Source organism: Bison bison, unplaced genomic scaffold, assembly GCF_000754665.1.
Source record: "Bison bison bison isolate TAMUID 2011002044 unplaced genomic scaffold, Bison_UMD1.0 scf7180017864355, whole genome shotgun sequence".
Taxonomy (NCBI): Eukaryota; Metazoa; Chordata; class Mammalia; order Artiodactyla; family Bovidae; genus Bison; species Bison bison.
The window spans coordinates 641,439-657,206 of NW_011494927.1; the positions used below are offsets into that span (position 1 = coordinate 641,439).

The following is a 15,768-nucleotide window of genomic DNA, read 5'->3' on the forward strand; positions in this document are numbered from 1 at the left end:
ACCCAGGACTGATCTCCTTTAGGATGGACTGTTTGGATCTCCTTGCAGTCCAAGGGACTCTCAAGAGTCTTCTCCAACACCACAGTTCAAAAGCATCAATTCTTTGGCACTCAGCTTTCTTCACAGTCCAACTCTCACATCATACATGACCACTGGAAAAACCATAGCCTTGACTAGACAGACCTTGGTTGGCAAAGTAATGTCTCTGCTTTTGAATATGCTATCTAGGTTGGTCATAACTATCCTTCCAAGGTGTGTCTTTTAATTTCATGGCTGCAATCATCATCTGCAGTGATTTTGGAGCCCAGAAAAATAAAGTCAGCCACTGTTTCCCCATCAAGATGCCCCAGTGGATGCTAAAGCCTGTGGGCCAAATTCTAAGGAGAAACAGGATATTCACATAGTCTCAATGTATTTTTCCCAAAATATTTATTATTATAAAGTAGAAGATGTGACCTTTCCAGTGGAGAAACCTGCTCTACACCACCTTAATCAAATGATCAAGATTATTAACATCACCTTTAACAGCAACCAGCCATACCAACATTATATTACCCATTCCCCTTACCAATGCTGCCACTCCACCTCTCATTCTGGTATGGAATGGCTTATGACCATTCCTTCTGACTTATTCCTACTTGGGGAAAGCAGAAAGTATAGCAGAACTGGGAAGCCCTCAGCAAAAGAAGGAACAAACTCCCTGTCTGTTACATGGAAACCAACATATCAAAACCCTGTCCTGTTCCTCCTTTGAAACTTACCATGTTTATTCAAGAATATACATAAGGCAAAATAACACTGCAGCCTAAAACCTTTCTTTCACTGAGTTGTGGTGATGGACAAGTACCAGAATATTCTACAGTCAATAAGCATCTCTTCAATAAATAATACTATTTAATAATAATAAGAAGAAATTATATAATCAGGCCCCATATCCCTTCAGATTCTATTTCAATAACTTTTCAACTTTGTTCCTTATATATCATTTCACTGCCACCACTGTTACCATCTCACATTTTTTTACTATAATTATCACATAATAAATCATGTTTCTTCAAATCTCTATTTCCTTTCAATCAACCTTACACCCTGCCACTAGATTAAATTTCTTAAAACTACCAACAAAAAGAAGCTTATCTACCTATATTTGATATTCTGGAAAAACACCTGTATATATGTACCAGGAGTAATGTATAAGAATATTCCTGTGCTCACTTCAGCAGCACATATACTTAAAAAAAAAAAAAAAATGAATGTTCCTAACAAAGAGATTTAAAAAAAAAAAATCTGGAAATAACAAAACACTCATCAACAGGCGAAAAAGTTGAAATGTATATACATCAGTGAAAATGAGTTATGCTGTTAAGCAGCAAAATGAATTATAGTAACATAGGGCTTCCTTGGTGGCTCAGTGGTAAAGAATCCACCTGCAATGCAGGAGATCTGGGTTTGATCCCTGGGTTGGGAAGATTCCCTGGTGAAAGGAATGGCTACCCGTTCCAGTATTCTTGCCTGGAGAATCCCATGGACAGAGGAGCCTGGCAGGCTACAGTCCATGTGGTCGCAAGAGTCAGAAACGACTAATGACTGACACTTTCACTTTGAAGTAACACACTGTTGAACAAAAATAAGCCAACTGCAAATAAAGCATGGTTCCAGTTATACCAAAACCAAATAAAGATGACTCATGAATAAGTGTGTAATTGAACAACAAAGAAAGCTATGGACAGATTAAATAAAAAGTGAAGATAGTGCTTCCCCTATAAAGTATGTGGGAAAAGATAGGGTCAGAAAAAGGCATGAGGTAATGTACTGCTCATGTTCTACTTCCTTCTGAATTTAGGAGCATTCATTTTACGGTTTTTGGTATACCTTATCCATATGCTAGAAATACTCATTTGTATTAATAAGTATGAATATATATTGAAAATGATTTCAAGATGCAGTCACACAAAGCCTATCTAAGTTTGCCTGATCCTGCATTGACAGCTTTCAAAGAATAAGGAGCCCTTTACTAAAATATGGGCTTCCCTGGTAGCTCAGACGGTAAAGCGTCTGCCTACAACTCGAGAGACCCAGGTTCGATCCCTGGGTCGGGAAGATCCCCTGGAGAAGAAAATGGCAACCCGCTGCAGTACTCTTGCCTGGAAAATCCCATGGACTGAGGAGCCTGGTAGGCTACAGTCCATGGGGTCACAAAGAGTCAGACATGACTGAGCGACTTCACTTCATACTTCACTTTACTAAAATATAGGTAAGCTTAGAAACAGAGATTTGGGGAACCTCAACATTTGACTCAAGAATTTTCAGAGACAAAACTTTTACCTGTTCTGATGAATCACAAATAAGTTAAACCAAGAGTTCTCATCTTCTTTGGGTCTCAACATTGTTACTTTTTTGTTGACAAACATTCGATAGAGCCTTTCATCTGGAATAGATCCTGAAATAGACATTACATTATTTTAAAAGTTTTGCTTCTAAATTATGTGCTTCTCTGAGTATCTCGTTTTCCTATCAGAGATATTTGAAATCTGATATCATTATTCACAAATGAAAACGTTCCAAGTTCATGCCTGACAGCTGCTGAGCAGTTGTTGTTTAGTTGCTCAGTCGCGTCGGACTCTTTGTGACCCCATGGACTATAGCCCGTCAGGCTCCATCTATTTGTGAGATTTCCCAGGCAAGTACTGGAGTAGGTTGCCATTTCCTTCTCCAGGGGGTCTTCCCGACCCAGGGATTGAACCTGAGTCTCCTACAAGTGTCCAGGATTGGCAGGGGGAATCTTCACTGCTGAGCCACCGGGGAAACCTGCTGAGCAGTTGCATTCAAAGAATGTTTTTCATGTCAAGCATACTACTACTACTACTACTACTACTACTACTAAGTCGCTTCAGTCGTGTCCGACTCTGTGTGACCCCACAGACGGCAGCCCATCAGGCTCCACCATCCTTGGGATTCTCCAGGCAAGAACCCTGGAGTGGGTTGCCATTCCCTCCTCCAATGCATGAAAGTGAAAAGTGAAAGTGAAGTCGCTCAGTCATGTCTGACTCTTAGCGACCCCACGGACTGCAGCCCACCAGGCTCCTCCGTCCATGGGATTTTCCAGGCAAGAGTACTGGAGTGGGGTGCCATTGCCTTCTCTGACGTCAAGCATACATACCTTCAAAATCTAGAAAATACAGAATAAAAATCTGTTTTCTATGCTCACAGTCTTATTAAGATTTTTAATAATATTGTTTTCTACTCTATTTTTTCTATGTGTACTCTTGATCTAACATATACATTGTAAAATACACAGGAAATGACAGTAGAAGGGGTGAGATTTTAAAATGTACTTAAAAATAATAGTTTTATGTATATTATGCTTTTAAATAAAAACAGTGTGCTTTTAAATAATTTAATGACTTTTCAATAACTCTTCCTAATTCCCCAAAGGATAGTATAGGTCAATGAAAATAAACATGCAAATTGTAATTTTAAATACTATAAAAGGAAAAAAAGTCAGGATGCTAAGAAGGCAATTATCAGTGGGAGGACAAGGTTACTACTTCATGGAGTGATTAAGGAAGAAAACCCAATGCTGCAGAAGTATAAGAGCTAGAAGAGGTCTAGCTTCTAGAGAGAACTCCTAGTGCTGCCAATGAAATGATGGTGGAATGTATGACCGGGATAAAAAAGGCAAGACATGAAAATCCAGGGCATTAGAAGGTTGATCTACTTAGCTGCAGAAACACTAAGAACACTGACAAAATTGGAAGGCAAGCAGGTAAGAAAACTGAGGTAATGGAAAGGGCAGTTTACTGGTTGGCAGTTAGCTTCAAGGGTACCTGAAAAGGAAGGACAGGTGGTGGCAGTGGAAAGCAAGGAGAGCAGGGACTTGGCCTCCAGCCCTTCCGCCCTAGAGCCTGTGAGAGGCCAGGAGAAAACTGCACAAGACACAGGAGACTCGTGGGCCACTGTCACTGAGAGTGGCACAGCACAGGGAGCATTCAGGGACTGATGATATGAGTCTGCTAACTAAAAAGGGCTCTAGCATATGGCACCCCACTCCAGTATTCTTACCTGGAGGGTCCTGTGGACAGAGGAGCCTGGTGCGCTGCTGTCTATGGGGTCACACAGAGTCAGACACAACTAAAGTGACTTAGCTACAGCAGCATATACCGAGCTGGGGTGAGAGTAGATGCTGGAGGGTGTAGAGACTGAGTCCAGTTAAGGAAAATAGAACAGGATGAGATGAGAGACTGGGGATAAAAGGGATGATGGAAGCAGTTTGCCTCTGGCAGTGACTAAGGCATAATGGGGTTTGTCCTTGGTTTGAAAGTGTGAGGATCAATCATTTTCTTCAGATATGATCCCCAACGTTACAGTGATTAAAATATTGGTAGTTTTTTTTTTTGTTTTTTTTTTTAATGTATTTTACTTCTTGCTCTATCACTTGCAAAAATCAGACATAATATTTTGGTCTCATCTTCTGTATCTCTAAAATAGAGATTGCCATGATGCTTTTCTATTTGTTGGCAAAATTATGTAACTTGGGCAAAGACTCTACACTTCCTACAGAAAGTATTTAAATAAAACATCCATCTTAATTATTCTTTAAAAACATATACAAAGAGAAATGAGTACTAAGGCGTCTATTATACTAAAATCACTCAAAAAATAATGAAAACTATGTTGAGGTTAGTTACAGCATGAGTTTTTTCTTAATTTCCCTTGGGGTACTTTAAAACTGGTTTAACATGAAGTATAATTTTTATAATACTTAGGAAATGGCAACCCACTCCAGTGTTCTTGCCTGGAGAATTCCACGGATGCAAGAGCCTGGTGGGCTATAGTTCATGGAGTGGCAAAGAGTTGGGCACAATTTAGCGACTAAATGATATACATCAAAAACAACAAAACTATTGTATTCATATAACAAATATCAAACTGAACTTAACCAAATGAAGACACAAAAAATACACTGAATGTATGCTGAAAATGGTTTTACCAGTAGTCATGTATGGATGTAACAGCTGGACCATGAAGAAGGCTGAGCGTAAAAGAATTGATGCTTTCAAACTGTGGTCCTGGATAAGACTCTTAAAAAGTCCTTTGGACTGCAAGGAGATCTAACCAGTACATTCTAAAGGAAATCAACCCTGAATATCAACTGGAAGGACTGATGCTGAAGCTGAAACTCCAATACTTTGGCCAACTGAATCAAAGGGCCAACTCATTGGAAAAGACCCTGATGCTGGGAAACACTGAAGGCAAAAGAAAGGAGCAGCAGAGGATGAGATGGCTAGATAACATCACCTACTCAATGGACGTGAATCTGAGCAAACTCCAGGAGACAGTGAAGGACAAACTCAATGGGGTCTCAAGAGTCAGACACGACTTAGCCACTGAAGAGCAACAAACAAAAACAGTCTTCCATTCACATGTAATAAAGCCTAGCAAACAAGCTTTTACCTACTGGAAACTAAATAAATTACAGAAGTTGATAAAGCAAATTTTCTGAGCATTGTAGATGACAGTTCTAAACTAGCACTAATAAAAATATCATGTGAGCCACCAAAACGGGCCAAATATGTAAATTCTAATTTTCTAGTAGCCACATTAAAATAAGTAAAAGAAATTGGTAAAATTAATTTTAATATATTTCATTTAACCCAATATCTGAGTAAGATATTTTACATTTTTTTCTAAGTCTTTGAAATCTAATATGTATTTTATACTTATAGCATGACTCAATTTAGATTAGCCACTTTTCTAGTGCCTGATATCCACATGATTACTGTATTGGACAGTGAAACTTTAAACCTTTCAAAGACTTCCAAAATATCAAAATGCAGTTGTTCTAAATTACTCTACAGTTCTATGTTCAGGATTCTTGTCTGAGCCTAAAAGAAAAAAAAGAAAGAAATAACAAACAATAGATACTAAGGGGAAAATATTTTTTCATCGAAACTGCTATTAAAAACAAATCTCAAGAACTATTGAAATGAAATGAAATGAAATGTCAGTCGGTCCTTCATGTCTGACTCTTTAAAATCTGATGGGCCATAGCCTGCCTGGCTCCTCTGTCCGTGGAATTCTCCAGGCAAGAATACTGGAGTGGGTAGCCATTCCCTTTTCCAGGGGATCTTCCTGACTCAGGGATCGAACCTGGGTCTCCTGCACTGCAGGCACATTCTTTACCATACTGGTGCTTATAAAATAATGAAAAATGTCCACCAAAATGTTGTAATATTTTTTAAAGTCACCCATAAGGAATAATTAGATTTGCCTCAATTCCTTCCAAACAGCAACAAAGTGAACTCCAGAATTTGATTTCCTAGTTGCTTAAACAAGTAAACATTTATCAACATAAATAGTAATATAAACCCATCTTACCTAAGCCATATAGAGCAATTTTTGTGCTTCCTTTCTGAAGCAAAACTGGACTAATGTCTATCTTCTCCACAGACATTGAACGTCCAAAGTGATTGACAAATCCAGCACAACTTAAAATATCCAGGGCACAGAGTGCATCTGCCTATGCAAAATATTTTCAAAGAATATTAATGTATACCTAAAAACTAATAATCTGCATATGTTATTACTTATTAAAAGTATATTCTGTATAGCAGTTATAAAAACCTAGACGAAGATAGTGCCTTGTCAAAACAAGATTACAATAGTAAAGTATGTGCTATCCTTTTCTCTATCACTGTGAGTAGAATCACATGTTAATACATGTTAAATACAAAGTTAATGTTTCATCAAAATTTATCATGTCTTGTTCACTGAAAAATAAAACCAGCTATGGAATCAGTTATTTGTCATATTAAGCAGACCTCTCAAGAGGTGAGGAAAAAAAAGACTAGCTAAATAGTGATTTATAATACATTAATGACCAGAAAAAATAAAATGATATTTTTAGATTACTTTAGGATCCCTATTATTTGAAATCTTCCTCAGTTTACAGTGGATTTAGGTACCAATAAATCCATAGTAAATTGAAAATACTGTAAGTCAAAAATGCAGTTAAAGTACCTCATCTACTGAAAATCATAGCTTAACCTAGCCTACTTTGAACATGCTCAGAACACTTACATGAGCCTTCAGTTGGGAAAAAGTATAAATATTTTACAATAAAGTACTGAGTATCTTGTATAATCAATCTACTGTACATGAAGAACAGAATGACTGTATGGTACATACCCATACAGAATGGTTTTAAGTGTGGCAACTGTTTACCCTTGGGCTGGGGTGGCTGATTGGGAGCTGGGCCTTGCTGTCTTTACTCAGCATCACAAGAGAGTATCTTCCCACAAATCATTAGCCCAAAAATAGATCAAAACTCATAATTCAGGTTCAACTGAACGCATGTCAGTTTCACACCATTGTAAAGTTTAAAAATCTTAGGTCGAACCATCACAAGCTGAAGATGGTCTGTACTTCCTTATCAAACAAAATAAGATGATCTAATTTAGATTTAAAACTGTTCATGAAACAATTATTTCCTACGGTGAGATTTTTGAGATAAAAGCACCAGGTAATCTGTAAAGCATTATACAAATGTTAGGTTATTCCCAACATTTATTTATTCCTAAATGTTATTCCTTCTACTGGTTATTTATTGCTAACTTTGGCACTCAAGAAATAAAAACATATCTCATACATCAATTATTATCTCAGATTTTTTAAAGTATCTAAAAAGCAGTATAAAAGCCTATATGAATGATAAAGAGTCAATTTGAATCTCTGAGTCAATCTGACTAAAAGTTGCTGGGAAGAAGTGGAAGAATGCTTCCCATACACAAATTAAACAGAAAATTTCTAAAATTTCAACAAACTTTAAGAACACAATAATTACCCCTGTGGGATCATCATGATTGCCGTGAATACTAAACACCGGAATTGAAATGTTGAGATTGCCATCTTGGTAGTTCACCCATGGAAACCTGAAAAAAGAAAGAAAAAGTTTCTGTAAGAGACAAAAGCTCTTTCCTCCATTCTCCTCCTCCAAAAACTTAATACTGTTACAGGCAAATTGGATGATCTAACTCGGCAGATGACTTTGGAGTTTTAAAAAAAAATTCAATCATACGCAATAATTCAAGTTTGAAAAGATCACAAAGTACTGCACTTGAAAACCTTACAGTATATGATGCTTGTGAATTGTATGAACGATTTGATTATCTGAATAGTAAGCTAATAGGCTTTCAAAATTTTGAAAGTCTCTGTGTAAGGTCTGTATTTGTATTGTAGAAGCGGGAGGGGAAAAATACACCTACTCTGGAATACAAGACCTTGATTAAAAATTCCAGCTCTATCACTCACTACTTGTATGACAAATTTTCACACTACTGTCCCTAGTCACCAAGCTCCTCTTCTCAGAGGAAATGACACTAGTAATTTCTACTTTATCTGTGAAAAAATATCTTATACCTGTAAAGCAAATAAATACATCTTCCTTCTTCCACAAATGGCAGCACAATACAGACCTCTGGACCCTGCCTTTATCACTTAGCATACTTTGTAAATCATTTCATATCAGTATATAAAGAGCTTCCTTGTGGCTTTTTTTAGCCAGACACTGTATGGATTATTACAATGTGTTTAAGTAGATACCTACGAATGGACATTTAGGCCATTTCCAGTCTTTTGTTTCACAAATGGTTACAGTGAGTAATCCTGTACAAAGAGGCCCTTGTGAGGAAATTATCTAGGAGGACACTGTCAGGTCAAAAAGCACACCTACATTTGTAAATTTGATTACTGCCAACTTCCCCCCATTGAGGTGGTTTAACTTACATATAATACAATGGCACAGCATGAGACCATTTCCCCTTACTCCACTAGTACAGTGTATGATCAAACTTCTTCAATCTTATGCCAGTAGTTCTAAATCCTAGCTGCAAGGCAAAATTCTCTAGGGATCTTTGAGGATCCGCCAATGTCTGAGACACAATCAGGGAGATTAACTGAGCTAGAGACTGGGCATCAGTACTTTTTAAGATTCTGAGGTAAAGATAATACACACCCAGGACTGAGAATTACTGATGTATATAAATCCTATAGGAGAAAAATATCTCAGTATACTTCATCTCATATCTTTCATATTCTTTTAGTATGTTTAAATGTCACTTTATTTCCTTTTCAGTGAATGATGTCCATATTCTTTACCTAACTTTTTTTTTATTAACTCATGAATTTCTTTTAACTAACTTGAAAAAATTATTTATCTATTGGGAAAATTAGACATTAATTTGCCTTGAATTAAAAATGTTCTTCCTGGTTGAACCTGGACTTCCAACTTCCATGGGCAGCTCTTGCCATGCAGAAATTTACAAAGACAAAAACATCAATCTTTTATGGATTCTGGATTTGTGCAATACTTAGAAAAGTCTTTCCACATCCAGGTTTTTTAAAATGCTTAACAGTTTCCTCTAGTTCTTTTATTGAATAAGCTATATTTTCCTGGAGATATGTGATACCACCTTTATCAAATACTAAATTCCCACATTTACTGAGGCTATTTCTGGAACTTCTATACTTTCAATTATCTGCCTATCAATTCATGAGTTATACCACATTTTTTATTATTGTAGAGAAGGCAATGGCACCCCACTCCAGTACTCTTGCCTGGAAAATCCCTTGGACAGAGGAGCCTGGAAGGCTGCAGTCCATGGGGTTGCTGAAGCTTGGACATGACTGAGCAACTTCACTCTCACTTTTCACTTTCATGCATTGGAGAAGGAAATGGCATTCCACTCCAGTGTTCTTGCCTGGAGAATCCCAGGGACAGGGGAGCCTGGTGGGCTGCCATCTATGGGGTCACACAGAGTTGGACACGACTGAAGTGACTGAGCAGTAGCAGCAGCATTATAATATACTTTTTTCCAGCTATACTGTGATATAACTGACATGCAACATTGTGTTACTTTAAGGTATACAAATATGTTGGTTTGATATATTCATATACTGCAAAATGATAACCACTGTAACTTACCTACCACTGTAAGCTTAACACACACTCCCTTCAACAGCTGCCAGCATGTCACACAGTTACCATCTCCTTTTTCTAGTGAGAACGTTTAAGATCTACTGTCTTAGAAACTTTACTAACTCATACTATGCTGTACATTAGATCCTAGGAATGTAATCATTTTTTAATCAAAATTATACTTTTTGACCAGCATCTCCACTTTCCCCCGAACACCCGGCCCTGGTAACCACCATTCCAGTCTCCATGAGTTCAGATTCCCTATACTGCGTAAGTGATATTACACATTATTTGTCTCTTTGTCTGACTTAGTTTACTTAGCATAAAGCCTTCAAGGTCCACGCATGTTGTCTCAGATGAAAGGATGTCTCTTCTCACAGTTGAGTAACATGTATGTATTACATATACACACACACATATATATTACATGTTTATCCATTCTTTCACTGATGGACATGTACACTGTTGCCACCACTGCCTCATCTTGGCTACTGTGAATAATGCTGCAGTGAACGTGGGAGTGCAGACTATCTCTTTAAGATACCGTTTTCATTCCTTCTGGATATATACCCAGAGGGAGAACTACTGGATCACACGGTGGTTCCGTCTTTGAGGGGGAACCGCCAGTGTTTTCCATGGGCTGCACAAACTGACATTCCGAATAGTGCGCAAGGGTTTTCTTCTCTCCACATTCTCCCCAATACTTGTTCTCCCTTGTCTTTTTGATGACAGACATCCTAACAAGTGTGAGGTGATATCTCATTGTGGTTTTCATACGCTTTTCCCCAATGATTAGTGATGCTGAGCACCTTTTCCTGTACCTGTTGTTTGTTCTATTTCCATGAAAGCTACCATTGGAATTTTGATAGGGATTGAACTGAGCTAAACACTACTTAGTAGTCCTCTTTTTCAGAGTTTCCCTATTTTTTTGTTGTTCTATTTTTCTACATGAACTAGTGAACGAACAGAAAATTATCCAAAATGTAGTACAAAGAAATAAAGTTACAGGGGATATTAAAAAGTGGGTAAGATATAATTTTCAGAAAGAGAACAGGAAAGAAGGTTTGAAAACATTTGCTACTGTTGTTTAGCTGATAAGTCATGTCCAACTCTCTTGCAACCTCATGTAATGTAGCCCACCAGGCTTCTTTGTCATGGGATTTCTCAGGTAAGAATACTGGAGTGGGATGAAAGAAATCAAAGAGGACACAAATAGATGGAAAAATATACCATGTTCATGGATTGCAAGAATCAATATAGTGAAAATGAGTATACTATCCAAAGCACTCTATAGATTCAGTGCAATCCCTATCAAGATACCAATGGTATTTTTCACAGAACTAGAACAAATAATTTCATAATTTGTACGGAAATACAAAAAAACCTCAAATAGCCAAAGCAATCTTGAGAAAGAAGAATGGAACTGGAGGAATCAACCTGCCTGACTTCAGGCTCTACTACAAAGCTGCAGTCATCAAGACAGTATGGTACTGGCACAAAGACAGAAATATAGATCACTGGAACAAAATAGAAAGCCCAGAGATAAATCCACACACCTATGGACACCTTATCTTTGACAAAGGAGACAAGAATATACAATGTAGAAAAGACAATCTCTTTACAAGTGATTAGAATGTTTAAAACAAGGACATACGTTAAAAATTGTAAGAATCTTTCAAAATCCAATTCTGCTGCTGTGTCGCTTCAGTCATGTCCGACTCTGTGTGACCAAATAGACAGCAGCCCACCAGGCTCCGCCATCCTTAGGATTCTCCAGGCAAGAATACTGGAGTGGGTTGCCATTTCCTTCTCCAATGCATGAAAGTGAAAAGTGAAAGTGAAGTTGCTCAGACTTGTTACATATTTGACTATGAACATCAAAATTAAGTATTTCTGTCAACAAAAGGTCCTGTGAACAGTCCAAAGACAATCCACTGATTGGGAAAAAAATATATATGCGTAACAAAGGCTTGATATCTAGAATATATAAATAGCTCCTGCAAATTCAACATGAAAAGCAAAAAAAAAAAAAAAATCCAAATTTTTTAATAGACAAAGGATATGAACAGAGATTCCAAAAGTACAATAAAAATCTAAGAAGTTACTCAATCTATTAATTAGGGAAATACAAATTAATACAATAATGTACAGAAAATTTAAAGAACTACAACTGCCAAGGAAATAGCTTATAATGAAGAGAAGATGACTAATTGTTTATGTGTTCACGCATCTTACATAGGAAATGTTATATATCATAGACACAAGGAAACATTCATTGAAGCATTTAAATATACTTACTTACTAAAACCAAAGTTAACTGACTGGTCGCTGAGAATTTCAAACTGTACAGGACGATCCCCCATACAATATTTTCTTAATAACTCGAGGCAGGTATGTAATGTTTTTCTTGAGGGTTTATTTTCATGAAAAAGATCACCACCTAACAAAATAAAATCCACCTAATCAAAAGAAAATAGTGTGAAAATTAGTGTGTTTTATAGGTAAAATTTTTAAAACTATAGACCAAAGAGAGAAAAAAATTTTATAGAAGATACCACTATGTGTGGAGATTTAAAGTTTCATATTTTGTTCATTTAAAGGCCCTTCCAATCTGGTTACTAATCTGATTCACACTTAGGTTCCCAGCCCACCTTCAAAAAGCCATCTTTAAATTACTATACCAAGTCTCTAACTCATGCTACCAGAAGTGATTTCTTTTTTTAAAGTTATCCAAATCAAACATAAACTTTGCACTTTAATAAAACCTATTGAAGGAATGGTTCAGTGGTAAAGAATCTGTCTGCCAAGCAGGAGACCCAGCTTTGATACCTGGGTCAGGAAGATCTGCTGGAGAAGGAACTGGCAACCCACTCCAGTATTCTTGCCTGGGAAATCCCATGGACAGAGGAGCCTGGCGCGCTACAGTCTATGGGGTCACAAAGAGTCAGAGACAACTTAATAACTAAACGACAACATGCAAGGAAGAGCTGATTCAATCCAAATTATTCACTAGATTCATTCAACAATTATTTAGACTTCCTATAGGCAGTGAAAGCTCAGGAAATAGCAATCTTCAAAACAGATCATGTCCCTGCCCTCACTGAATACAATGTACCATACGTCATACTGAGTATGATGAATAAAATATGACCCCTATTCTATTCAAAATCCAGTGGGAGAGAAAAACTGCTATGCATCTAAACATAAATCAGACTCTGAATTTAGACAGGGGATATATACCAGAAGAGCTATTACCAGAGATAATTTCTGGTATCAGAAAGACTCATCACAGGGCATGGCACAGCATACACTTGTTTAACAAACATCTGCTCTTCCCATCTTCCTATGCACTGTCTTTCTCCTCTTTAAAGCCCCAGACTCCCTTCCCCTTCTCCTTAGATCAGGATGGCAGATAAGCCTCCATTACCTCACTGCTGGGAGTCTCATATTTTTGTGGGGCTCCTGCACGGGAAATACCATGGACAGATGAGCCTGACGGGATATAGTCTGTGGGGTCACAAAGAATTGGACATGACCTGAGTGACTAAACAACAACAGTGCACATAAGCGATATTTTAGTCCATTAATCTGTCTTGCGTGCATGCTAAATTGCTTCAGTCTTGTTCGACTCTTTGCTATCCTATGGATTATAGCCCACCAGGCTCCTCTGTCCATGGGATTCTCCTGGGAAGAACACTGGAATGGGTTGCTGTGCCCTTCTCCAGGGGAGCTTCCCACATCTCATGTCTCCTGCATTGGCAGGTGAGTTCTTTATCACTAGTGCCACCTGGGAAGCCCTTATCTGTCTTATGTCAACTTAATTATCAGACCAGTCAGAGAACCTAGAAGGGAAGAAGGAAAAGATTTCTGGCCCCTACACTAGTCAGAGAGACTGCAATTAAAATTTAAGCTAGGTCTTCAAAACTAAACATGATTTGAGCAAAGGAAAAAAATGATCACAATCAAAGCCATAGAAAACACAACTTAAGTAAACATTTTTATAAGGGAGGGGAAGGGAAAGAGTTGTTTAAAAGAGTTTTGGAGGTTGGTTACTCAAACATACCAATGGGCTTAATACTACTCAACTGAATCCTTAAACATGGTTAGGGTGGTATGTTTTATATTATCAAGAGCAAAAAAAAAATTTTTAATATCTTTAAAAACTGGTTTGTGACTCTAGTGATCACTGAGAACACAACTTGCTTCTGAGGTATTCCAGCCCTACATGAATCTACTCATGAGGAAATGTCAGACACATCCAATCGAGGAATATTCTACAAAAATAATTACCTGTGACTCTTCAAAAATGTCAAGGTCATGCTGAGAGAACAAACTTATGGTTGCCAGGGGTTAAGGATAGAGGGGAAAGGATAGTTAGAGAGTTTGGGATGGCATGGACACACTGTTATATTTAAAATGGATAACCAACAAGGACCTACCACATAGAATAGGGAACTCTGCTCAAAGTTATATGGCAGCCTAGACAGGAGGGGAGTCTGGTGAGTGTGTGTGCGTGCTCAGTGTCCAACTCTTTGTGACCCCATGGACTGCAGCCTGCCAGGCTCCTCTGGGATTTCTCAGGCAAGAATATTGGAGTGGGTTGCCATTTCCTTCTCCAGGGGATCTTTCTGACTCAGGGATAGAACCCAGGTCTCCTACATTGCAGGCAAATTCTTTACCATCTAAGCCACCAGAGGACTCTAGGGCAGAGTGAATACATGTATATCCATTGAGTCCCTTCACTATTCACCTGAAACTATCACAACTTTGTTAAAAAAAAAAAAAAAAAGCCAGAGTCATTAAAGACAAGGCAGACTGAGGAAATGTCCCAGATTATAAGAGACTAAAGAGACATGACAACTAAATGTAAAATGTAATCCTGGGTTGGGATCTAACAGCACTGACCTGCCCCCAAACTACTACGACATTTGTTGTGGGGAAAACTGGCAGCATCTTAGAATTACTTGATAGTACTGGAGAAACATCAGTTTCCCTGGTTCTGACAAGTGCACTCTGATTACACATGCAGTTTACTCTCAAGTGGTTCAGAAAAAGTGTGTCTGTCTGTGTGTGTATGTATGGAGAGAGAGAGGATAAATTAAATGTAAAAGTGTAGGAAGGGCATCCCTGGTGGCTCATATAATACAGATTCTTCCTGCAATGCAGGAGACCCTGGTTTGATCCTTGGTCAGGAAGATGCCCTGGAGAAGGGAATGGCAGCCCACTCCAGTTTTCTTGGCTGGAGAATCCCATGGACAGAGGAGCCTGGGACTACAGTCCATAGGGTCAAAATAGTTGGATCCAACTGAGCGATTAAGACACAGATACAAATTCTCACACACACACACACACACACACACACATAGTGTAGGAAAATCTCAGTGAAGGGTAAGAAATTATTTGTACTATTCTTACAATGTTTCTGTAAGACTGATATTGTTCCAAAATTAAAAGTTAAAAAAAAAGACTCTGAAGAACTAGAGAGTACAGATTAGCCTGACAGAACTAAAGAGTAGAGATAAGGCTGGTTAGAAGGCTGCTGCTACGTCGCTTCAGTCGTGTCCGACTCTGTGCGACCCCATAGACGGCAGCCCACCAGGCTCCCCCATCCCTGGGATTCTCCAGGCAAGAACACTGGAGTGGGTTCCCACTTCCTTCTCCAATGCATGAAAGTGAAAAGTGAAAGTGAAGTCGCTCAGTTGTGTCCAACTCTTAGTGACCCCATGGACTGCAGCCTACCAGGCTCCTCCATCCATGGGATTTTCCAAGCAAGGGTATGGAGGGGGGTACCA

At 38.2% G+C, this 15,768-nt stretch overlaps 1 protein-coding gene across 2 annotated transcripts in view; it reads right to left on the reverse strand.

Annotated features, from left to right (window-relative positions):
- MRE11A (MRE11 meiotic recombination 11 homolog A (S. cerevisiae)) overlaps positions 1-15,768 on the reverse strand; it is a 74,180-nt gene that overhangs the window by 53,049 nt on the left and 5,363 nt on the right. For both annotated transcript variants that reach the window (XM_010855145.1, XM_010855144.1), the window contains 4 exons: positions 12,275-12,435; positions 7,844-7,931; positions 6,379-6,520; positions 2,326-2,440 (listed from right to left, as the gene is read on the reverse strand). In XM_010855145.1, the coding sequence (XP_010853447.1) occupies positions 2,326-2,440; positions 6,379-6,520; positions 7,844-7,931; positions 12,275-12,435 (506 nt within the window). The remainder of the gene's footprint in view (positions 1-2,325; positions 2,441-6,378; positions 6,521-7,843; positions 7,932-12,274; positions 12,436-15,768) is intronic.